Raw genomic sequence first — 24,092 nt, 5'->3', positions numbered from 1 at the left:
ATGATCAAAGATTGGCCAGATGATTAGCAGTGAAGTTGAGTGTCTTGGGTTACAGGAGGATGTAGACAGGATGGACAAATGGGTGGCTGAGTGGCAGATGGAATTTAACCCAAAAAAGTGTGAGATGATACACTTTGGAACGAGTAATTTACCAAGGAAGTATACTATGAAAGGTCTGACACTGGGAAGTTCTGAAGAACAAAGGGACCTTGGCGTGTTTGTCAATAGATCTCTGAAGGCAGAAGGGCAGGTTTATAGGGTGGAGTAAAAGGCATATAAGACACTCGCTTTTATCAATCGGGGCATAGATTACAAAAGATGGGAGGTCATGGTGGAGCTGTATAGAACTTTGGTGAGTCCACAGCTGGAGTACTGTGTGCAATTCTGGTTGCCACATTATAGGAAGGATATAATTGTACTGGAGGGAGTGCAGAGAAGATTTGTCAGAATGTTGCCTAGGATGACACATTTCAATTATGAAGAGCGGTTGGATAGGCTTGGATTGTTTTCTCTGGAGCAGAGAAGACTGAGGGGTGGCCTGATTGAGGTGTACAAGATTATGAGGGGCATGGACAGGGTGGAGAGGGACCAGCTGTTCCCCATAGTTGAAGGTTCAATTACGAGGAGACACAAGTTCAATAAATAAATAAATAATCTTTATTGTCACAAGTAGGCTTACATTAACACTGCAATGAAGTTACTGTGAAAAGCCCCTAGTCGCCACATTCCGGTGCCTGTTCGGGTACACAGAGGGAGAATTCAGAATTCTCAGCTGGTACAGGAATTGAACCTGCGCTGCTGGCCTTGTTCTGCATCACAAACCAGCTATCTAGACCACTGAACAAAACCAGCTCCTAAGTGAGGGGTGAAAGATTTAGGGGGGGATTTGAGGGGAAACCTTTTTACCCAGAGAGTGGTGATGGTCTGGAATGCACTGCCTGGACAGTGGTAGAGGCGGGTTGCCTCACATTGTTTAAAAAATACCTGGATGAGTACTTGGCACGCCATAACATTCAAGGCTATGGGCCAAGTGTTGGTAAATGAGATTAGGAAGGTAGGTCAGAAGTTTTTCACGTGCTGGTGCAGACTCGATGGGCCGGAGGGCGGCTTCTGCACTGTGTGATTCTGCTACATGGTGTAGGTACACCCACAGTGCTGTTAGGGCGGAAGTTCCAGGATTTTGAAGGGCTGCACCGTGGCGCAGTGGTTAGTTCTACTGCCTCACGACGCCGAAGACCAGGGTTTGATCCCGGCCCTGGGTCACTGTCCGTGTAGAGTTTGCACATTCTCCCTGTGTCTACGTGGGTCTCTTTGGTGTTCTTTGTGTTGCTTATTTCAGAATGGTTGGCGAAGTGTTCACAAAGACCGCAAAATAACTTTAACTTAAACAAAGCTATGATTTTATTTATCTACTAAATTGTCCTTAAGAATGCACAATTGATCAATAACATCTATTTACACTCATCTACTGCTAATCTCACTACTGGTAAATACTATAATCTAACCTTAGTTGCACTATCTGCTCTTCTGACCTTCACGAGCTCACTCCTGCATACACTCCTCCCCTAAGGTCTCGCATCACTGCCTTATATAGCTGTAACTGTAGCTCCCTCTAGTGGCTACTCTTGACACTACATTCACCCTTGCAATGCTGATAGTCATACCACAACCCCCACAACCCAAAAGGATGTGCAGGGTAGGTGAATTGGCCACACTAAATTGCCTCTTAATTGGAAAAAATTAATTGGAAACTCTAAATTTGTAAAATAAAAAGTTCCAGGATTTTGACCCATCGACAGTGAAGAAACAGCGATATATTTCCAAGTCAGGATGGTGAGTGACTTGGTGGGGAACCTCCAGGTGGTGTTGTTCTCATGTGTCTGTGCCCTTATCTTCTAGATGATAGTGGTCGTGGGTTTGCAAGCGGTCTCTAAGGTGCCTTAGTGAGTCCCTGCAGAACATTTTGTGGATGGTACACACTGTTGCCACTGCGAGTCGGTGCTGGAGGGAGTGAATGTTTACGGATGGGGTGCTAATCAAGCGGGATGCTTTGTCCTGGATGGTGTCAAGCTTCTTGTCTTGATGGAGCCGCACTCATCCAGGCAAGTGGAGAGTATTCCATTACATTCTTGACTTGTGCCTTGTAGCTGGTGGATAGACTCTGGGGAGTCAGGAGGTGAGTTATTCACTGCAGGATTCCTAGCTTCCGCCCTGCTCTGGTAGCCAGAGTATTTACAGAAACAGAACTAATGTTTTGAGTCCAAAATGACACTTCTTCGGAATTCAGTATTGGACTTGAAACATCAACTCTGTTTCTCGCTACACAGGCTGCCAGACTTGCTGAATTTGTCTAGCACTTTGTATTGTCAGGTAGATGCCGGTGTTGCAGCTGTACTGGAACAGCTTGGCTACGAGTATAGCAATTTCTGGAGCACAAGTCTTCAGTACTATTGTCAGGCCCCAAAGCCTTCAATGATTTCTGGATATCATGTGCAGCGAATCAAATTGGCTGAAGCATCTATAATGCTGAGGATCTCCAAAGGAGACCGATACGGATCATCCACTTGACACTTTTGACTAAAGATGGTTGTACATGCTTCAGCCTTGCTTTTTGGGACTGATGGGCTGGGCTCCTCCATCATTGAGGATGGGGATATTTGTGGAGCCTCCTCCTCCAATGAGTTGTTTAATTGTCCATCACACAATGTAACAGTGCTGCAGTGTTTAGATCTGATCTGTTGGTTGCAAGATTGCATAGCTCTGTAAATTGCATTCTGCTTCTGCAGTTTGGCATGCAAGTAGTCCTGTGTTGTCGCGTCACCAGGTTGCCACCTTATTATTAGGAATGCCTGATGCTGCTCATGGCATGCCCTCTGGCACTCTTCATTCATCCATAGTTGACCCCTTGTCTTGGTGGTAGTGGTAGAGTGAGGAGTTTGCCAGGCCAGGAGGTACAGATTATAGTTGTATAAACTTCTGCTGGTGCGGATGGCCCACAACACCTCTTGGATGCCCAGTTTTGAGTTGTTAGATCTCTTCAAAATCTATCCCATTTGGCACGGTGGTAGTGCCACACAATACGAAGGAGGGAATCCTCAATGTGAAGACGGGACTTAGTCTCTGCACGGACTGTGCGCTGCTCACTCCCATCAATGCTGTCATGGACAGATGCATCTGTGACAGATATTGTTGTGGACAAGGTCAAGTAGGTTTCCCCCTCATTTTGATTCTTTCACCACTTGCCACAGAGCCAGTCTAACAGTTATGTTATTTAGGACTCGGCCAGCTGGGTTAGTAATGGTACTATTGAGCCACTTTTGGTGATGAACGTTTCCTGTTCCATGTTTGACTTGACACCATGAAATTTCATGTTATATGGATTCAATGTTGAGGACTCACTGGGCAACTCCCTGCTGACGGCATACCACTTTGTCACCACTTCTGGTAGGTCCGTCCTGTTGGACGAACAGGACAAAGCCAGGGATGATGATGGTATAGTCTGGGACATTGGCTGTCAGGTATGATTCTGTGAATATGACTAGTCTGTGAAACATCTCTCCGAATGCCAGCACAAGCCCCAGGTGTTGGTAAAGAGGATTTTACAGCATCGACAGGACTGGGTGTGACATTGTCATTTCCAGTGCCTAGATCGATGTCAGCTGGTTTGTCTGGTTTCTGCATTTTCCTAGACTTTGTAGCAGTTTGATGCAACCTGAAGACCTGCTAGGCCATTTCAGAGGGTATTTAATGGTGAACCATTTTGCTGTGGGTTTGGAGTAATATGGAGGACAGACCAGGTAACAGCGGCACAGGACTAAAGGACATAAGTGAACCAAATGGATTTTTACAAATCGACAGAAGTTTAATGGTCATCATGGACTAGCTTTTACTTCCATATTTATTAATTTGATTTAAATTCCACTAGATTCTGCAGTGGGATTTGAACCCGTGTCCCGAGAACATTAGCCTCTGCCTTTGAATGATTAGTCCAGTGACACTAGCACAATACCACTGCCTCCTCTCCTCTCCACCAGAGTCACCCCCCACCCCCTCCAAATTCCAGACAATTAAAAGAAGTAAAAGATCTTCCTGCTGGTGAAATAATTTGAAAAGATTGCTATGTAGCACATCATTATGATAAGTTATGACATGCTTTCCTTTTCAACTTTGAGATCTTGCTATTTCAGTTAAAATACCTCACTTGCTGATAGTTCTATGTATACATAACTTTTATAAGTCTGACTAGTCTGTTCATCTTTCGATAGATTGATGGCTTTCCATTGTGCTCTTCACTAAGTTATGCTTGTTCTTGACCTATATGACTGTGAGTCATCTATTACCATGTTTTATGTTATTTTTGCATGTGAGGGAGCAGTGGGAGGAAGTGTTACAATCGCCCCCATTGAAAATGTACTTGCCACACTCTGCTTACCGGAACCAGCAGGACACCTTTGGCGCACCGGATTTTTCTCTGCTGCTGTTTAGAAATTTTCAACAGTTACTCATTCCGCCGCTATTGAACTTTGAAATTTAATGTAATTGTGTTGCTATTACAGCCTGAGGTATTAGAGAGGATCACTGTTATAGGTGTGTAATTTTAACTTTTGATAAGAATATCACATTCTGACATTAAAAATCTGCATATTCCCACAATTTTGTTCATGTCGCATTGATAAATAGATGTTTTCATCTAAGTGTTGTGAAAATAAGTTGAGCTTGAATTTGTGATTTTGGTTTGGTTTGTGTGAGCTGGATTTTACGAAAGGGGTTTTCTGCACACCCCCCGACTTGTTCTGTATAATCCAGTCCTGTATTTCAGACAATGCAACCATCACTGATCTTATATTAATCTTTAAATTAATTTTTACTCCTCAAACTTCAGCTCAGTTTTCTTTTATCATCACACATAAAGACCATCCTATCCCTAGGCCTCTTTTCTCTCTAAATGAGCATAACTTAAACTTTAATTTATGCAAAGCAATGGATTAGAAATCCGAGGAAGAAAAATTCACAAGGCAAAGCACAAATACAGATGCAGATTATTAGATTAATGCAGATAAATCTTTTGATGTGGAGATGCCGGCGTTGGACTGGGGTGGGCACAGTAAGAAGTCTTACAACACCAGGTTAAATTTCAACAGGTTTGTTTCAAACACTAGCTTTCGGAGCACTGCTCCTTCCTCAGGTGAACCTCATTCACCTGAGGAAGGAGCAGTGCTCCGAAAGCTAGTGTTTGAAACAAACCTGTTGGACTTTAACCTGGTGTTGTAAGACTTCTTACGATAAATCTTTTGTAATTGGAATATTGAGACATGATTGAAAAGGTGTCACATTTATGAAGCTTATTTTTTGCAACTGGAAGTTTGAAGTAAATTTGTTTATTTTGAATGTAATTTTAAACCCTATCAAATGGGAGTATTGAGAAAGGATAACTTATGACATGATCTACCCGAATGGGGACAGAGTCCCGTAGCCTGAGATTAACCGGGTGTTTCCAGGCACTCAGAGCGCCTAGAGACACCCGCTTTCTAATTCATGTCAGGGTAGATCGGGGCCTCAGCGGGTAACTCCCCGACGATGTCGCACTTAGTTCCGTTTTCTGCACTGTGGCCGATTCAATAGGCTCACGTACCAGGTGGACCAATGGAATTTTTAGGCCTTGTGAACTATTACAGGAAGCTCATATCGTATCTGGCCACGCTCTTATTTGTGGAATGTCTAAGAGATGTTTTTTTGGAGCAGTTTGTGACAGAGCCCACTAGGGAACAGGCAATTCTGGATTTGGTGATGTGTAATGAGGCAGACTTGATTAGGGAACTTAAGGTGAAGGAACCCTGAGGGAGCAGTGGCCAAAATATGATAGAATTTACCCTGCAGTTTGAGAGGGAGAAGCTGGAATCAGATGTAACGTTTTTACAATTAAATAAGGGTAACTACAAAGACATGAGGGAGGAGCTGGCCAGAGTTGATTGGAAAAGGAGCCCAGCAGGGAAGACAGTGGAACAACAATGACAGGAGTTTTTTGGGGTTATTCAGGAGGCAGAACAGAAATTCATCCCAAGGAGAAGGATACATGCCAACGGGAGGACAAGGCATCCATGGCTGACGAGGGAAATCAAGGACAGCATAAAAGCTAAAGAAAAAGCATACAAAATGGTGAGTATTAGTCGGAAGCCAGAGAATTGGGAAGCCTTTAAAAGTGATCAGAAGACATCCAAAAAAAGCAATAAGGGGGGAGAAGATGAAGTATGAGTGCAAGCTAGCTAGTAATATAAAAAAAGATGAGAAGTTTTTTTTTCAATATATAAAAGTAACAGAGAGGCAGAAATAGACGTTGGACCACTGGAAAATGAGGCTGGGGAAGTAATAATAGGAAACAAAGAAATGGCAGAGGAATTGAATAGTTACTTTGCATCAGTCTTCACGGTGGAAGACACCAGTGGGATGCCAGAGCTCCAGGAGAATCAAGGGGCAGAGGTGAGTGCAGTGACCATCACGAAGGAGAAGGTTCTGGGGAAACTGAAAGGTCTGAAGGTGGATAAATCACCTGGACCGGATGGACTACACCCCAGGGTTCTAAAAGAGATAGCTGAGGAAATTGTGGAGGCATTGGGGTGATCTTTCAGGAATCACTGGAGGCAGCAAGGGTCCCAGAGGACTTGAAAGTGGCTAATGTAACACCGCTGTTTAAGAAGGGCGGGGGGAGGCAGGAGATGGGAAATTATAGGTCGGTTAGCCTGACTTCGGTCATTGGTAAGATTTTAGAGTCCATTATTAAAGATGAGATCAGAGATGAGTTCTTGGAAGTGGATGATAAAATAGGATTGAGTCAGCATGGCTTCATCAAGGGGAGGTCATGTCTGACAAATCTGTTCGAGTTCTTTAAGGAGGTAGCAAGGAAGTTAGACAAAGGAGAACCAGTGGCATGATTTATTTAGATTTCCAGAAGGCCTTTGACAAGGTGCCGCATAACAGACTGTTAAATAAGTTAAGAGCCCATGGTGTTAATGGTAAGATCCTGGTATGGGTAGAGGATTGGCTGACTGGAAGAAGGCAGAGAGTGGGGATAAAGGGGTCTTTTTCAGGATGGCAGCCAATAGTGGTGTGCCTCAGGGGTTTGTGCTGGGACCACAACTTTTCACAATATACATTAATGATCTGGAAGAAGGAACTGAAGGCACTGTTGCTAAGTTTGCATATGATACAAAGATCTGTAGAGGGACAGGTAGTATTGAGGAAGCAAGGGGATTGCAGAAGGATTTGGACAGACTAGGAGAGTGGGCAATGAAGTGGCAGGTGGAATACAATGTGGAAACGTGTGAGGTTATGCATTCTGGAAGGAGGAATGGAGGCATAGACTATTTTCTAAATAGCGAAATGCTTAGGAAATCAGAAGCACAAAGGGACTTGAGTCCTTGTCACTGCCAACACTGAAAATATTTGCGCCTGTCCTATTGTTTAATGTCACAAATGTCACTGTTTCTCACCATAATTTCTCCTTTGTTCAGAGGTTTGTGCCTATGGCACGATCTAGCCACCGCGTTGCACCCAGCACAGACCTGGGCGTGCTGGTTAAAGTGGGAAAGGCCAAATTCGCAGCACAAATTGGTTTGTTATCGAACTGACCCGCTTCCGATGTGTAGTTCCTGATCATGCCTAACTATGGCAAGCATATCATTAACCCTCATTTGCATTAATTTCAATCTCATTAGTGAGGAGGGACATGTGGCCTCATCTGAGTTAGGTGGACCAGGAGGGAATGGAGGATGAGCCCGGGTAGGTCCTGCAGGAGGAGCCGGAGGATAGCCATCAGGTGGCGGTAATGGGCAGGCGTGCCTAGAGGACCAGGGAGAGCTGTATTCTAGCCCGATTCTCACAGGACAAAGGGTTGTCCATTAGCTCTCCCCTTCCCCCCAATCCCTCCTTCCCCCAATCCTCTACTCGCCCAATCTCTCCTCCCCCCCCCCAATTCTCTCCCCGATTATCCCACACGACCCCTCCTCCTTTCCTCAACTACCATGTTCCACCCTCCAAGGGTCTGTGGAACATCACCCCAGGGTGATGGGCCTGTGTCAGCACTGTCAGCAGGTCAATATTCAAGGCAGGAGAATGATGATAACTCACTGTGAGGTTAGCTCGGGCTCTCCTCAGCTTATGCCAAAGTCTGACTCTTGTCTTTCTGCTGACAGCGCGTTCACACTATTCTCTGAATGGGGTCTGTATCAGGGGCTTTTGATCTTGGACCCCTGTGCCTGGAGGATGAGGGGAACAGAGGAAAACAGTGGGGTGAGGGTTCAGGCAGGCCCACTGTGAAGATTAACGTGACAGAGGCTTCGCATGTATTAGGTGTAACATGTTTTAGTTGTAAACATTCGACATTTCCATTCCCCTAAGCTACAGATAGTGACCCCCCTGGGATGCTACCGAGACTTGATGGTTTGAGTTATAAGAAGAGACTGGAAAGACTGAGACTTTTTTCCCTCGAGCATATGAGGCTGATTGGTGATCTTATAGTGGTCTATAAAATAATGAGGTGCATAGATAAGGTAGATAGTCAACATCTTTTCCCAAAGATCTTTTCCCAAAGTCCAGAACTAGAGGGCATAGGTTTAAGGTGAGAGGGGAGTGATACAAAAGGGTCCAGGGAGGCAATTTTTTCACACAGAGGGTGGTGAGTGTCTGGAACAGGCAGTAGTAGAGGGGGGTACAACTTTGTCTCTTAAAAAGCATTTGGATAGTTATATGGAAAAGATGGATATGGAGGGATATGGGCCACATGCGGACAATTGGGACTAGCTTAGTGGTAAAAACTGGGCGCATGGACAAGTTAGCCAAAGGGACAGTTTCCTTGGTGTAAACCTCTATGACTCTATGACCAGCTCCTTGGTGGCAGGCCCCGGGTTGACCTCCAGTGCTTAGTTCCTCCCTAATGGTGCCCGTAGGGCTCATGGGGTCTACATAGGATGCATCATGGTGTCGATGTCGTCAGTGATGGTCCTTAGTGACTGGGCCATGCTTGGCAGTGCCTCGGCAATATCCACCTGTGTTTGGGACATGATGCCAAGACCTGAGCCATGGTTATCGCGGACTGAGCCATGCCTTGGACACCACCACTCAAGAACTGACGTCATTCTCCAGGTGTTTTATTGGTGCCATGCAGTGGCGGTCTTATCTCCAACGTCCGTAGCCTTTGGGACTCCTCCAATTTGCTGTACAGTCACTGGGATGCCACTGACATCCCCTCCTGAATCTCATGGCTGTGTCCTCTCATCTGCATCAGCTCTGGGATAACCTTGTCCAGAGGCTCGGCATCTGACTGGGACTCAGCTGAGTCCTGGGATCAAGCAGGCCTCTGATTGCTGACTCGCTCGGATGTTCCTGTCTCCATTGATGTGTATCAGCAACTGTGTGGTGATCATCAGATTGTGCCCCAGAAACCTGTCCACTAATGTCACCCATCAAGGTGTGTGACCCTGCGCTGGTGGAAGATAGGGGTGAAGCTGTGATGCCTGGATGGTGGTGTCCTTGGAGCTCTCTTCCGAGGTGGTTTCTTGGGTGGCGGGGGTGAACAACTCTGGGTGGCCCAGCCCCATCAGATCAGATGGAGATCATGCAAAACAATGAACATGTGGTCAATGAGAGGGAAGGATAATTTTGTCTGACATGAACAACTCACTTGAGACAGGTTATCTGGGTGAAAGGGCAGTGGATCCCCACTTCTGCAGCTCAGGCCGACCGTACATTCAGTGACTGCTCTCTCCTCAGACAACCCCATGATTTCCTGGGCCCATCCCTTATCGGGGGTGAGGACTTGAATCTTTTGTACCCTCCCCCACTGCCCTTACCCTTTCCCACTTATTATGGGCTATCTTCTCCTGCAGGGACAAAGAGAAGGCATTGTGAGCTGCATGCTTAATGGGCCATGGAGGGGCCTGTAGCAGATGACATGTGCGGGCACTGCACCTGGACATGAAGGGGTTGTGCTGGTGGGTGCCAGTGGATTCTGAGGAGTAAGCACGAAGATCGGATGTGGGGAGGGTCTGAGGTGCCAGCCAGTGGATTTGGGGAGTGTTGGGAATTTGAGGGTTGCAGAATTGATGCCATGACAGAGGTGGTAACTTACCCTTGCAGCTTGGTGGAGGTCATTGGTCTTCTTCCGACTTTGGATGGCGGTCCTTCTGCAATGGACAGCTGCTGCCCTTGCTTCCCAGGCAGTATTGGTGAACCTGCTACTGGACTTCTGACTCTCTTGAGGGAACTGGATGTTGCATCTCAGATCGATGGCATCGAGAAGCCTGGTTAAGTGGGAATCCCCAAAGTGAGGAGCTGGTCTGCACATTGCCATGCTTATGTGTTGACTGGGAGTGAGTGGTGAGGGAGCGTTTAAAAGCCTGTTAGCGGCGAGATGCTGAGGTGTGGGTCTGGCAAATAAGACCGTGAGACAGCCAGTAATGGGGAGAATCTTGTGGGGAAGCATTTCTGGCACTAAGTGGCGCTAAATACAGGCTGCGATCTCGCCAACGCGGCTGTCGAGAAACAACCCATCAATCCCTCCTAAAATGACACTTAGAAATGTTTTACTCTATGTTATCAACATAAAACCACACTCGTAGTCTATCTTAGCTACCAGTATTCAAATTAAAATATTTTAAATGAAGTGTAATGTGTACTTGCAAAGTGGTAGAAGCATGTTAAAGTATGCAAAACAGGGAAACCTATCACATGCATTGTCTCCAGTAACTAAATTCTTCAGAGTTTTAACTGTTTCACTTGGGGAACTCAGGGCAAGATTTAAGAATAGTCCAGTGCCGTTTCTCATCCGAACAATGTATAAACTCTAATTACTGTTGCACTTTGAACTCTAGATTAATGGTCAATATGTAACTTTACTCTGCTCTTTTTATCAATTTTTTTGCTGGGAAATGATTGATTATAAAACTTACCTCGAGTTGGCCGCAGGCTGTGACCAAGGTCAATATTAAATATATAAACCTTTGCTGAAACCTTTGATGAAGGTCATTTGCATTTACCTCAGGACTGCTGTTCATTTAATTCAAAGATGTTAACCCTGAAAACAATCTTACCTGAATATTAGAGAAAAGGACTGGAGGTGCTGAAAGGAGTTTGCTTCTTGTGCAGCTGCTCTAGAAGTGCTCCAGGGTGAACAGCTTTTCGAGGGATGTCCTGTCGAACCTCTCCAAGATATTGGAATTCATATTTCTTTCTCCACTAGCTTAATGCACATTTTGCATTGTTAAACAAACCTGCTCACGAGACTACATTGATTTGCAGTGATCTCTTGTTACCTTTTGTACAGTTACAATGTTTGCGTGTTGTCAGAAAACAGAACGATAATCTTATTGCACTACACATGTTTTGTGAGGGCCACGAAGAATCCAGCACGAGTTTTAAGGATACAAAGTAATAACATTTATTTACAATAACATATATATATAACAGCAGCAACAACTTCCCTTGCTGCACACTCCTTCCTGCTTGTTCCAAACTGGCCAGCTTTATTTATACTTGGAGTTTACTAATGGATTCTCCGCCCCCCTCATTGGGGAAGCTCATACTCCCACAGGATTGTGGGATTGTCATTAGTCCCCAGCCAATGGTAAGCAGGCAGGTTATAACAACATGAAAAATACTGGTGACAACCCCCTTATTTTTGCCTGGGAGATCTACTAGCCATTCTTCCTGGAGTGTTTACTTTGTTGTAATCCCAACACCCCATCACATAAATCAGGTGACAAACTCTTAAAAATCAAGAAATTTGATTTAAAAATCATGTGACTATTTGATTCAAACTTAAGCCAACACAGATTAACAACTGATTTATAAACCTCATTAGTGGCCTATATTATCTCGAGCTGATTGCATGAAGTTACACTTGTAGTTGTCGAAGTGGACTCAGACTGCGATGCTGAAAGATCCTTGATGTCCCTGTGTCCCCATACCACTAATTTTCTTCCTGCTTCAATTCCAAATTAAAGCTGATTAGCATTCTCATCAGGAAGGAGATTTATGAGTTCAGCAGTTTATTTTTGGTAAACAATTTTATTGAGGCATTTTGGCATAGTAAACAACAACAATACAAAACAGTGTGCAAAGAACAATCAACATAGTGTAAAAACCAGCTCCCCTCCTACAAGGACCCACATCTTACCCCCCTAATCTAACTGCCGATTAATGTTCCGCGATGAAGTCGATAAATGGTTGCCACCTCCGGGCGAACCCTGACAGTGACCCTCTCAGAGCGAACTTAATTTTCTCCAGATCGAGAAAGCTCGCCATATCCGATAGCCAGGCCTCCGACTTTGGGGGCTTTGAGTCCCTCCATGCCAGCAGAATTTGTCACTGGGATATCCGGGAAGCAAAGGCCAAAACGTCAGCCTCTCTCTCCTCCTGGACTCACGGGTCCTCCAAAACCCCCAAAATTGTCACCTCTGGACTCATCGCCACACTTGTTTTCAGTACCCGGGACATAACATCCGCAATTCCCTGCCAGTACCCCCTGAGTTTTGGACATGCCTAGAACATGTGGACATGGTTCGCTGGTCCTCCCGAACATCTGGCGCACCTGTCCTCTAATCCAAAGAATTTACTCATCCGGGCCACTGTCATGTGTACCCGGTGGACGACCTTAAATTGGATCAGGCTGAGCCTGGCGCATGTTGCGGTCGCGTTTACCCTGCTCAACGCCTCCGCCCATAAGCCCTCCTCTATCTCACCTCCGAGCTCCTCTTCCCTCTTAAGCTTCAGCTCCTCGGTCTGCGACTCCTCTGCCCCCATAAGTTCTTTGTATATATCTGAGACTCTCCCCTCCCCACCCATCCACTGGACACTACCCTGTCCTGGATCCCCCTAAGTGGCAGGCGTGGGAAGGATGGAATCTGTCTGCGTAGAAAATCCCGCACCTGCAAGTACCTGAAATCATTCTCTCTCGCCAGCCCAAATTTCTCCTCTAGTACCCTCGTGCTCGGGAAACTCCCTTCCAAGAACAGATCCCCCACCCTCTCAATCCCAGCCCTCCGCCATGCTCGGAACCCACCGTCCATATTCCCCGGGGCAAACCAGTGATTGTAACAAATTGGGGACCAAACTGATGCTCTCACTCCCCCCACATGCCTTCTCGAGTTCAGCAGTTTTAATCGTCAGTGTGTGAGCTTTGTGTATTGGTTCCTGGGTTAACATTACTAAAACTGTCTGCCTTATTCTGTCAACCGATTTGTGGATGGAAACTTTCATGGACCTACAATTATATCACTGAGATAAATTAGTAGGTGTTAAAATGTAAATACCAGAGCCAAGATACAAATGCTACTTACCTATCATGAGAATTGTAAAAGCACCAAATGTAAAAGTAAACTTAGTTGAAAATGGAGACCTGATGATTGCAGCAAGGTGCAGAACAACTAGGTCGCCAGTGTTACTGGGTCTCCAGACTTATATGAAAATGCTGTCAACGCCACTCCACTCCATCAATATTCACCATCCTCCAAACAGGCCATAAAAGCACACAGGATTTGTTGTTGCTCGAATGTGCATATTAGGCTCAGTTTGCAGTCTGATACACTGAAAAATAAAGTAATTCCAGCATCAAAATCCACAAATGCTCCAACTTTACGAGATATTTGAACAAATAGGTCTGTAACAATGGTTAACACTGCTGCCTCACAGCGCCAGGGACCTGGATTCAGTTTCAGCCTTGGGTGACTGTGTGGAGTCTGCGTGGGTTTCCTCCGGGTGCTCAGGTTTCCTCCCACAGTCCATAGGCGTACAGGTTAGGTGATTGGCCACACTAAAACTGCCGCTTATCTTCCAAAGATGTGCAGGTTAGGTGGGGTTATGGGGATAAGGTGGGGGAGTGGGCCTGGTTAGGGGGTTGGTGCAGACTTGATTGGCCAAATGGCTTCCTTCTGTACTGTAGGCATTCTATGGTAATATTACCACTGTGCTGGGTTAAAACCGCACGTGACCCTAATAAATAACTCCACAAATTATTGTTACTCCTTAAGCATACACACTATGATTTGCCGTTCTCTCCCACTCTTACCCCTACCCTTTCACTTTATGTTGACAGAACAGACCTCAATCTGCGAGCTCCTGCAATCTCCACCTCCCTGTAAGTGACCACTGTTGAATCTTCAGAGCAGAGAGCCCCTGACCCCCCAGCAGTAGACTCTCTTCCAATTGGCGGGATAGCTTTAACATGTACCCTGAATTTTCAATTTAAAGTGGTGGCTCCAGAAATTAAATCAGAATTTTCTAATAAGTCACCTACCGAAAACAATTATCCTTATTTCTGTGAGTAGAAAACAATGTTTTCTCCAGGAAATCATGAGACTTAAAAATTCTCCCACAAGATCGAGAAAGAGGCTGAATTTTACTGACAAATTGCACACCTTGCTGTAATACCGCGAAAGCTGGCTTGTCTGCCTTCGAACTCTTTCAAGCACAGCACTATTTCTGTATTCTGAAATTGATGTCTCTAATGGGAGTTAATTTTGGATTATTGTTTTGCTAGAATTTGACAATATAAAAATGTCCACCCTAGTGCAGCCTCTGTCTCCTCTTCTGGCAATTCATGACAGTGATTTCTGTGGTATTACTTTACAAAATAGTGTGAATAATAATTTAAACTGTCATCAAATATTTAAAACATACCAACGGAGGATCTCAGTGACAAAATGTATGGACCCGCTCAGTACTGCTGTGATTTTTGACTTGGAGTTGATGTGGTGGTGAATTGCGCTGCACAAAGTGCTTATTCATTTGCATAGAAATACAATACGTATTTTCACAAGCTCTGCTTTCCCATTCTTCAGGCATGCATAATCACTGCAGCCCCCCACCACTCCCTTTCCAAATTGTTCATACTAAGAATATTCTTCTGGTAATTCTTTAGAGTAACTTTTAGATGAGCGGTCATTTTAATTTATCTTCCATTTTCTCGATGGCAGGGACTCATACTTTATGGTTCGACAGACACTGGTTATCCTACACTACCTTGCAAATTGGCTATTCATCTTCATGCATGAATCAAAATGGAGATTGTCAGTAGGCAGTCCAACTGTGAGGGACAACAGCTAAAGCGGATCTTACCCTCACTTGGTATTCACGCAAGTGTGTTTTTGAACCGGGGTCACAGGATAATGATCAGGATTTTTCTGCACCATGGCCTGGAGTTAGAGGCCAATTATAATGCTGTCGTCAGTGCTTTCTGAGATCAGCCACCTTGGCAAAAAACAGGGATCAAAGTTGCAGCTGGTTTCCTGATTTGCGTGGCTCCATGATAAATAGGTAGAAGTTTTCATCCAGTCACTTCAAAAGCTTAATTTTTTTTATTTTCTTGCCTTATTTTTTAACCCTTACTTATAATAATAAAACTTGACTATGTGAAAGTTTTTTAAAAATGTACAAAGCTATGATACTTCAAAGATCATGATATATTCTTAGTATTTGTCTTAAATGGGCTAGAGTGGATTTAATTACAAATTTCTAATTTTCGCTTTATATTTTTGTGCCATCAATTGAAAAGTTTTTTTTCAAACCTCAAGGCAGTAACAATCAAAATCAATCAACACTAAACACATACCTGGCAACGCTAATAGACTGAAGGATTAGCAGTACAGGCATCACAAAATTTTGAATGATCCCAGTCTGAAAGCTGCATTATAGTTTCAAGGCAGCATTTAGCTGCTTCCCCACAAGCTAATGTCTATAAGACAAAATATTCACAAATTTCTGAGATCATATAAAGGATAAAGTTACAAAGTCTTTCATAAACTCCCCAAAGGGTGTGTTCAGCAAACATCAAGAGCCTTGTTAACTGTCTGCATTCTTGAACATCTAAAGAATCACACCAGACGGAGTTTAATTTAGCGACATCAACCCATTATTGCAGACCAAAGAATCCTTACATTGCAGAAGGAGATATTCGGGCCAATGGGTCTGCACTGAACCTCTGAAAGAGCACCCTACCTAGGCCAGTCATGTAACATGTTTAAAACAATGGATGTGGAAGGCCAAGACCTGCCTGATTACTTTGAAACTGCAGCAAGTGGTTTGTATTCTTCCTTATGATATTACTGTATTTAGACTTTCTGGCCAGAATTTTATATTACCCTCTCCGCACCCCGGCCCTCCTCCCTGCAGCAGATTAGGAGGTGGAGGGGGTGGGTGGCGGTAAAATAGCGTGGACAGGATTCCCTCCAGGATTCTGCTCAACCTGACACAGATGGGGTTTTACAATAGGACGGACAGGGCCTCGGAAAGGAAGCCCGCCCTTGCCCTTTAAGTGGCCACTTAAGGGCTTTTCCCGCCCAGCTTCAATTTTTAGACTAGCAGGTGCCCGGTGACTGAGGGTGGGAACCTGAAAAAGTTCTCATCCTCAATCTCGGTCGGTAAGGCCCCTTCAGCCTAGGGGACCATTTCCTTAAGGACCGAGGAGCTCCGGTTCTCCCTCCTGCTCCTCTCTCCCTCCCCAGCCTATCCCTGGCACTGAAAGTGGTCCACCCCCAGCCCCCAGGGCATACCGTCCCCTCCCCTCTTCGGGATCTCTGGTACCTCCCAGAAATGTGATCTCGGGACTTAGTCTTAGGCATGGTGCTTCAGTACCTCTTCTGGCCTCTACAACGCTGTGCTTGGATGGCTGGCAAGCTTTCAGCCAGTCTGATTGGCTGACAGCTCTCCAAGACATGACTTCCGATCAAGTGTGGACGGAAGTCCTGCTTGCTGCCAATCAGAGCGTGAAATGGCAGCGGGCCCGTCGGAGTCAGTGGGGATGTGTTGCGACTCTCAGGATGATGGCACCTGATTGCTTACCATCCTGCAAATTCAGGCACCTGTGTGAAAGAGAATATGGGATTAAGTGGAGTCCTGCAGGGAACCCATCTTTCTGCCATTGATATACTTGACCCAGGCATGCCAACTATTCATAGAATTCATAACATTTACAGTGCAGAAGGAGGCCATTCGGCCCATCGAGTCCGCACCTGCCTTACAAAGAGCACCCTACTGAAGCCCACGTATCTACCCTATCCCCTTAACCTATCAACCCCCACTTAACATTTTTTGGACACTAAGGGCAATCCACCTAACCCGCATATCTTTGGGAGGAAGCCGGAGCACCTGGAGGAAACCCATGCAGACACGGGGAGAACGTGCAGACTCCGAACAGACCGTGACCCAGCCAGGAATCGAACCTGGGACCCTGGAGCTGTGAAGCAACTGTTCTAACCACTATGCTACTGTGCTGCCCAATTATTTTTTTCAGGGGCCAAGGTCGCAAATATAGCCCCGCTTTCTACACCGAGCAGCTCCGCTCGCCAGAACTCCTCAGTGTAGCGATCTCCAAGGCCCCCGACACAACCCCTGACCGCCCCCCCCCTCCCACCCCACCCCAAGCTAGTATGGGAAGGTCCGCCAGGCACCCGAACATCCGCGCAGGGCACCTCCGGCCCAATCGCTAGTACACAGAAAATACCAGCTTGGCACCTTGGAAGTACCAACCTGGCACCCTGGAATTACCCCTGTAAATTGGCAGTGCCACCTGGGCACCACCAGGCTGGCATCCATGTGGCATTGCCAGGGTACCAGGATGGAACTGCCAGGATGAGACCCTGGCAGTGCCAGGGTGCCCAGGTGGCACCAGCAGTGCCAGGGTACCACCCTGCCTAAAGGGCATGTACTTGAAGGCCACCAATCCTCTGGGTGACCCCCATGAGTGCCGTTCCATCTGGCCCCATTTGTGGGGACCAGTACTAAAGTGCGCTTGCCCGAAGTCTCCGATATAAGCTTGTGAAATTTGGTGCTAACATTACAATGGGAAGAATAATAGAGTCTGAGGGTGAAATCTTGTTCTCACTTTGAGGGCCCGACAGCAGTCCCCAAAGTACATGCCACTTTCACTCAAAGGTGCAGCAACTGACCACGTATAGCCTTGTGGGAATAATGAATTACACATGCAGAAGTGAGGGCCTCAGCCAATCATGTGGTGGGGACAGGCAGGATGTTGCTGGTTCCACCGTTATCAGGGTTGAAGGTCTGGGAGCCATTTTTATAGAGCATCCGGACCAACGTGATGGTTCAGAGAAGGGATTTCCATTGAGCTGGATAAGAGGGAAGAGGTTTTCAAAGCATATGATGTCGGTGACCTTACCAAAGGCGGCAGAGAAGAAGAAGGGCAAAGCACTATGATCAAAGTTGCAGGAAATGTTTTGGATAAGGCTGTTTTTGTGCTGCATCAAGAGCAGAAACCTGATTGGAGAGTTTAAAACAGAGGCTAGGAAGATTATTTATCCCATTTGCTTGTCACCTTTGAACTTTTTCTTCAAAAAAAGGCAATTTATTATATGCTACATCCAGTAAATTTGCAGCATGTTTAAAAAAAAATGACCGTGGACCAAAATTCTTCATATTTTTCCCAAACCTGTACCAACCCAGATAGATTTTGGATGAGGAGTGAAGATCTTGGATGATCCTTTTTGAAATGAATTTTGCATGTTTTGCGATACTTCTGAGAATTTAACATACCTGACATGGCAATACAACATGTTGCATTCCAAATGTTCAATAATATGAGAAATGCTATATAAATGCAACCTTTTGATTTGCCCTCTCTGTTAACGTGAGGGATAAGCCTGGGCTGAGCTGGCTCAGTAGCCATTTCTATAAAACTCCTTTCAGATGTCAAAAAAATATTATCTGTGGGATAGGTTTTATTTGTTCCTGGAATTTGGATATTACTAACAAGGCCGCAAGTATTGCCCATCCCTCATTGCCTGAGAAAGTAGTGATGGGCTGTGATTGTTCTTACAACTGGACAGCTTGCTAAAACATTCTAAATTTTTTAAAAGTCAAACATAAAATGTGGTACTGGAGTCATGCATCCCCAGATGATGTACAGATGTCAGTTTTCCTTTCCTGAAGGATGGCAATAAGACAGTTAGATTTTAAATCTGGCATCTTTCATGATTATTTTTCTGGTGTCAGATTTATCAAATTCAGTTTGCAACTCCCTCTGGTCAGATTTGGTCTCATGATTGCAAGTCAAGTGGAGTAACTGCTGCCTCACCCAATTTTAAAAGTAGTTATTCTTAGAATATGGGCGATGCTGGTTAGGTTATGTTTCATCGTCATCCAAAGTTGCCCCGAGAAGATGGTTGTGATTATTCGCTTGCAGTTCTTGTGCTCATATGTGAGATTAGGTTGCAGATGTGGGTCCTCCCTAACAATAGTTTAAATACAGATCTCTCAGAAATTCCTGTATAACCTGTTTTCAAGAATGTTCAGGGCATTAACTCATTGTTGGCTGTTCGGTAAAATGAATGTGTTTTTCAAATAGTCGTTTGGTCGTACAGAACTTGAGTATTACTGAAAAAAGACATTTTGTCAAAGCTTTTCATCTTGCACTCAACAGAATAATCGCAAGAATATCAACGTCAGGGAAAACAATTTTATACTGTATGAGAAGAGAGTGTTGATTGATTGGCAAGTGGACTATGATAGGTAGAGGTGTTGCCATGGAGAATTCACCAGTTAATGATGGCTGATAGTTAACTGTCATGTATTGTTTGAAAATTTGAACAGGGAGCTTGACTCTGATTAGCCAAGGCATTACCGAGGAATGAGCTAATGAATGGCTATCATTTGTTTTGTGTAGCTGAAACAGGCGTAATGTGTTTACGTAGAACATGGTCCTGTGTATTAATATCTGTAGCTTCCAGTCCCAACTGAGAGGGGCGCTCATTCATTGGGGTTGCCATTGGGTAAGCAGAGTTAGCGAAGCAAGTGGTCAGTGAGTGCTTGGTCCGTATAGAGGTTTATGGCTCTCCAGGAATCTTGGGCCATAAAGTACACGTTGTGAGTGCAGCTGACGTGCACGCAAGGCAACAGCTGGTAAATGATTAAGGGGCTTGGAGATAGGGATGAGTATCAGCATTCTTTGGAGCTAAGGCAGTGCCCTGGGCATAATGAGGGCCAGGGAGGGATCGAAGGCCATACCTCCAGGATCGCATGTACTGCAGGAAAAGAAACTACCTGGAAATGTCAGTGAATCAGTGCTACAGGCACTGCGCCTATCTAGGCAAATGATATCTGAGATTCCTGCCCAGGTTGAGGAAAACCCAGACCTTGCTGTACTGCCTGACATGCCTTACCAGTGCCATTAAGGTCACTTTGGCTTAGAATGACCTTATCTATGGCTTGTGGACCTTGGTGATGTCTGTCAAGTGGCAGCACACCATTGCCTATATTGCGTCACGCTGGATTTCACAGTTTCTAATACATGGGGTCTTTCAGGCACAAGGGGCAGTGGGATTTGCATCCATTGCTGGATTCCCACAGGTGCAGGCCATCATTTATTGCACCCACAGTAGACAAAAAAAGAATAATCAACAGATACATTGACAAATGGTACTTGCCAAACAGTGATTGGTTACAGTGCGGAACAAGGGGCCAAACAAAGCAAATACATGAGCAAGAGCAGCACAGGGCATCGTGAATAGTGTTCTTACAGGGAACAGATCAGTCCAAGGGAGAGTTGTTGAGGACTCTAGTAGCTGTGGGGAAGAAGCTGTTCCTATGTCTGGATGTGCGGGTCTTCAGACTTCTGTATCTTCTGCCTGATGGAAGGGTCTGGAAGATGTCAAAGCCTGGATGGGAGGGGCCTCTGACAATGCTGTCTGCCTTCCCGAGGCAGTGGGAGGTGTAGACAGAATCAATGTGCAGGTGTCAAGCTTGTGTGATGTGTTGGGCTGATTCACCACACTCTGCAGTTTCTTGCGATCTTGGGCCGAGCAGTTGCCATACCAGGCTGTGATGCAGCCGGATAGGATGCTCTCTATGACACATCTGTAGAAGCTTGTGAGAGTCGATGCAGACATGCCGAAGTTCTTTAGCTTCCACAGGAAGTAGAGACGTTGTTGGGCTTTCTTGACTGTTGCATCAAAGTGAGTGGACCAGGACAGACTGTTGGTAATAGTGACTTCACCTTGCAAAAGGTAAGAGACGGTGAAATTGAATGTAAACAATGCAATTCAAAACTTTTAGGCTTCTTAGCATGCCCAGTGGCTTGAAAAAGTTAAAGGGGAATGAAATTGACTTGTGAAAAAAGCACTTTAAAGATTTCCAACACATCAGAGGGAAGACTTTCACCTTCATCTGACAGACCTTTGAACTTGACATGTTGGAAGAGACATGAAACGGCTCCAACACATCAGAGGGAAGACTTTTAACTACAACTTGACATGCTGAAAGACAGTTTAATGATTTTCAAAGCTACAGAGGGACGACCTGCCAAACGGCCTGCATCCCAGGAAAGACCCCGACTTGAGTCCCTCCAGTACAGTCCAAACAACCCCTATCTCCCTGAAGGACCCTCTTAAGCACCCTGGAGGTATGTTTTGAGAGGATACTCACCCCCGTGCTCCCTCAGAGTCAATGGCCCCTGCTCCCTGCTTGTCAGGACCAGGAGAGGTTGACATCCGCAGCTGCGGGCATGGAAGCATACTGGGAGGCCAAAGCATTCGGCGTCACATCTGGATATATATTTAAATGCATGTCGATGAGTTGTAATCAGGTTTTTGCCGGCTCTGGGCAAGAATCTGACCGGGCCAGGCTCAGCGAGCCGGGACACTCACAACGCGTTTGATGCCTGGTAAGGATACAAATCCAGCCTTCTCGCCCGATTCAATGGGCTATCGTGAATCCTGACTGGGGCTAGCAGCTCCGGAGAATCACCCCCCTCTATTTCTCTCATAAGGGAATCCGCTCTTCACCTTCGAAGATCTCAACTTGGAATTTTCTCCAAACAGTTACTCAAACTCTGTTGGCCTGAATGATGGCCAGCCTTTCAGGGTTTCAATCTCATCCCAGAGACTCAGTTTCCATGGATTCCTGAGTCTGCATTCCAGCACTAACTCACAAACACAACCTTAGTTCTTTACCCACATTGAGAGAATACTACTGCTTCAAAGGTGTACCTTCACTCCAATGGCCTACAGCATGGAGTGACCAATCCTCTGCTGCCTCCTTAGATCTTCCCTCTTTGATTGCCAAGGCTTCTCCTGAGCCCTAATTATTTAAAGTCTGCTTAGCTCAGCACATGATCTGGGTTTTCGTGCAGTTTTCTTTTTAAACAGGCGTATTGGGATCTATTCTCAGCCGCCCTCTCCCATTCTGGATATGTGGAAACTCCCAAGGGCTGGTCGGGACATGGAACTCCTAGACATCGCTCCACCTAAAGGTGAGCTGGATTTCAAAACAGAACTAACAGGCAAACTGCTGTCGAACATCCTACACTGCACAATAAATGGCAGAGGAGACCAAGATGGATTTCTCAGCAATCCATCCAGACATCAGTATCCACTGTGAGTTACATAATCTTGTTAAAACTCTATCTCCTTCATGAGGAATTTCTAGTCTTCACCTTTGAAGATCTGACCTCTGACGTCCCTCTGAAAGCCCCTCTGCCTCGGACATACCTCGATGACGGCTCACCTTCCAGGGTTTCATTCACGTCTACCAAGAGTACGGTCTCCCAGCTTCCCAAGGCTGCAGTCCAGCACCAACTCACAGGCACAGTTCCAGCTTTTCAGCCATGCTGTGCAAAATATTTCTGCCACAAAGGTTTACCTTTGTTCCAATTGCCCGCAGCACACAGCACAAAGTCAGCAACTTTCCGCTGAATTTTCAGCTTTCTATGGCTTTTCCTGAACCCTCATTGCTTGGAGCGTGTCAGCTACAACACGTTAACTGTTTGGAGCCTCTTTCTTTGCCTTTTCCCCCATGGTTCCTACCAGTGACTCCTCCCAGTGATTACTTCCCCGGTTCTTTCTTTCTCTGTGGGACCTCTCCCTGTCCCAGGACTCCGCGGCATTATGACACTCATCTTCTGCGTCTTGTAATCGGGTTTTCGCGACATTTTCGTCCCATCTTGTGCAATGGACACTTGTCCCTGGACTGAAGATCTTGCATTGTTGAACTGTGCATGCGCAGTCTGCTCCTAATTCGTGCATGTGCGGAAACGCTTGGGTTACATTGGGACTTGTTGTTCCCAACTGCCACTCAGCAATTAGATAAGTGCTGATAAGTGAAAGTTGCCACCCAGGTTGAGAAGGGTTGTTAAGAAGGCGTACGGTGTGTTAGCTTTTATTGGTAGAGGGATTGAGTTTCGGGGCCATGAGGTTATGTTGCAGCTGTACAAAACTCTGGTGCGGCCGCATTTGGAGTATTGCGTGCAATTCTGGTCGCCGCATTATAGGAAGGATGTGGAAGCATTGGAAAGGGTGCAGAGGAGATTTACCAGAATGTTGCCTGGTATGGAGGGAAGATCTTATGAGGAAAGGCTGAGGGACTTGAGGCTGTTTTCGTTAGAGAGAATAAGGTTAAGAGGTGACTTAATTGAGGCATACAAGATGATCAGAGGATTGGATAGGGTGGACAGTGAGAGCCTTTTTCCTCGGATGGTGATGTCTAGAACGAGGGGACATAGCTTTAAATTGAGGGGAGATAGATATAAGACAGATGTCAGAGGTAGGTTCTTTACTCAGAGAGTAGTAAGGGCGTGGAATGCCCTGCCTGCAACAGTAGTGGACTCGCCAACACTAAGGGCATTCAAATGATCATTGGATAGACATATGGACGATAAGGGAATAGTGTAGATGGGCTTTAGAGTGGTTTCACAGGTCGGCGCAACATCGAGGGCCGAAGGGCCTGTACTGCGCTGTAATGTTCTATGTTCTATTTCTCGGCAAGGTATTCCCATTTTTCCGTTGTCCACTTTATCATGCGCTACCACCCTCACAGTATCCATTGCCGCCTCTTCCATTCGAGTAAGGATGGTGAGCTAACGTACTTCTCCATCTTTGTGTGTCCTCTCCCTATAATTGTATGTCCTTTTTCCCTGCAAGAACAAAATTGAGAGGGCTAAGGCGATGCTGGCCCCTTTCACCAGTTCCAATGCTTCATGCGTTTAACAGCACTCCCAGCTCCTCATTATTGGCAAGAGTTTGAGCCATGCTTGTGGGTTAGTAATCACTCTGTGCACACATTTCTATGATGTTCAGGTATATCATTCATCTTTG

General features: G+C 45.6%; 1 protein-coding gene across 7 annotated transcripts in view; it reads left to right on the top strand.

Annotated features, from left to right (window-relative positions):
- The window catches only part of epb41l4a (erythrocyte membrane protein band 4.1 like 4A), a 323,866-nt gene that overhangs the window by 49,765 nt on the left and 250,009 nt on the right, over positions 1 to 24,092 (top strand). Inside the window, exon 1 of one of the 7 annotated variants that reach the window (XM_072516437.1) lies at positions 16,007 to 16,069. The exons of the other annotated variants lie outside the window; for them this stretch is intronic. Coding sequence (XP_072372538.1) covers positions 16,022 to 16,069 — 48 coding nt within the window. The 5' untranslated portion in view covers positions 16,007 to 16,021. Of the gene's footprint in view, positions 1 to 16,006; positions 16,070 to 24,092 lie in introns of those variants that run through there. 7 annotated transcript variants of the gene reach the window in all.

This window comes from Scyliorhinus torazame, chromosome 9 (genome assembly GCF_047496885.1).
Source record: "Scyliorhinus torazame isolate Kashiwa2021f chromosome 9, sScyTor2.1, whole genome shotgun sequence".
NCBI lineage: Eukaryota > Metazoa > Chordata > Chondrichthyes > Carcharhiniformes > Scyliorhinidae > Scyliorhinus > Scyliorhinus torazame.
Note: the sequence above shows the minus strand (reverse complement) of the source record. Positions and strands in the feature narration are given on the sequence as shown.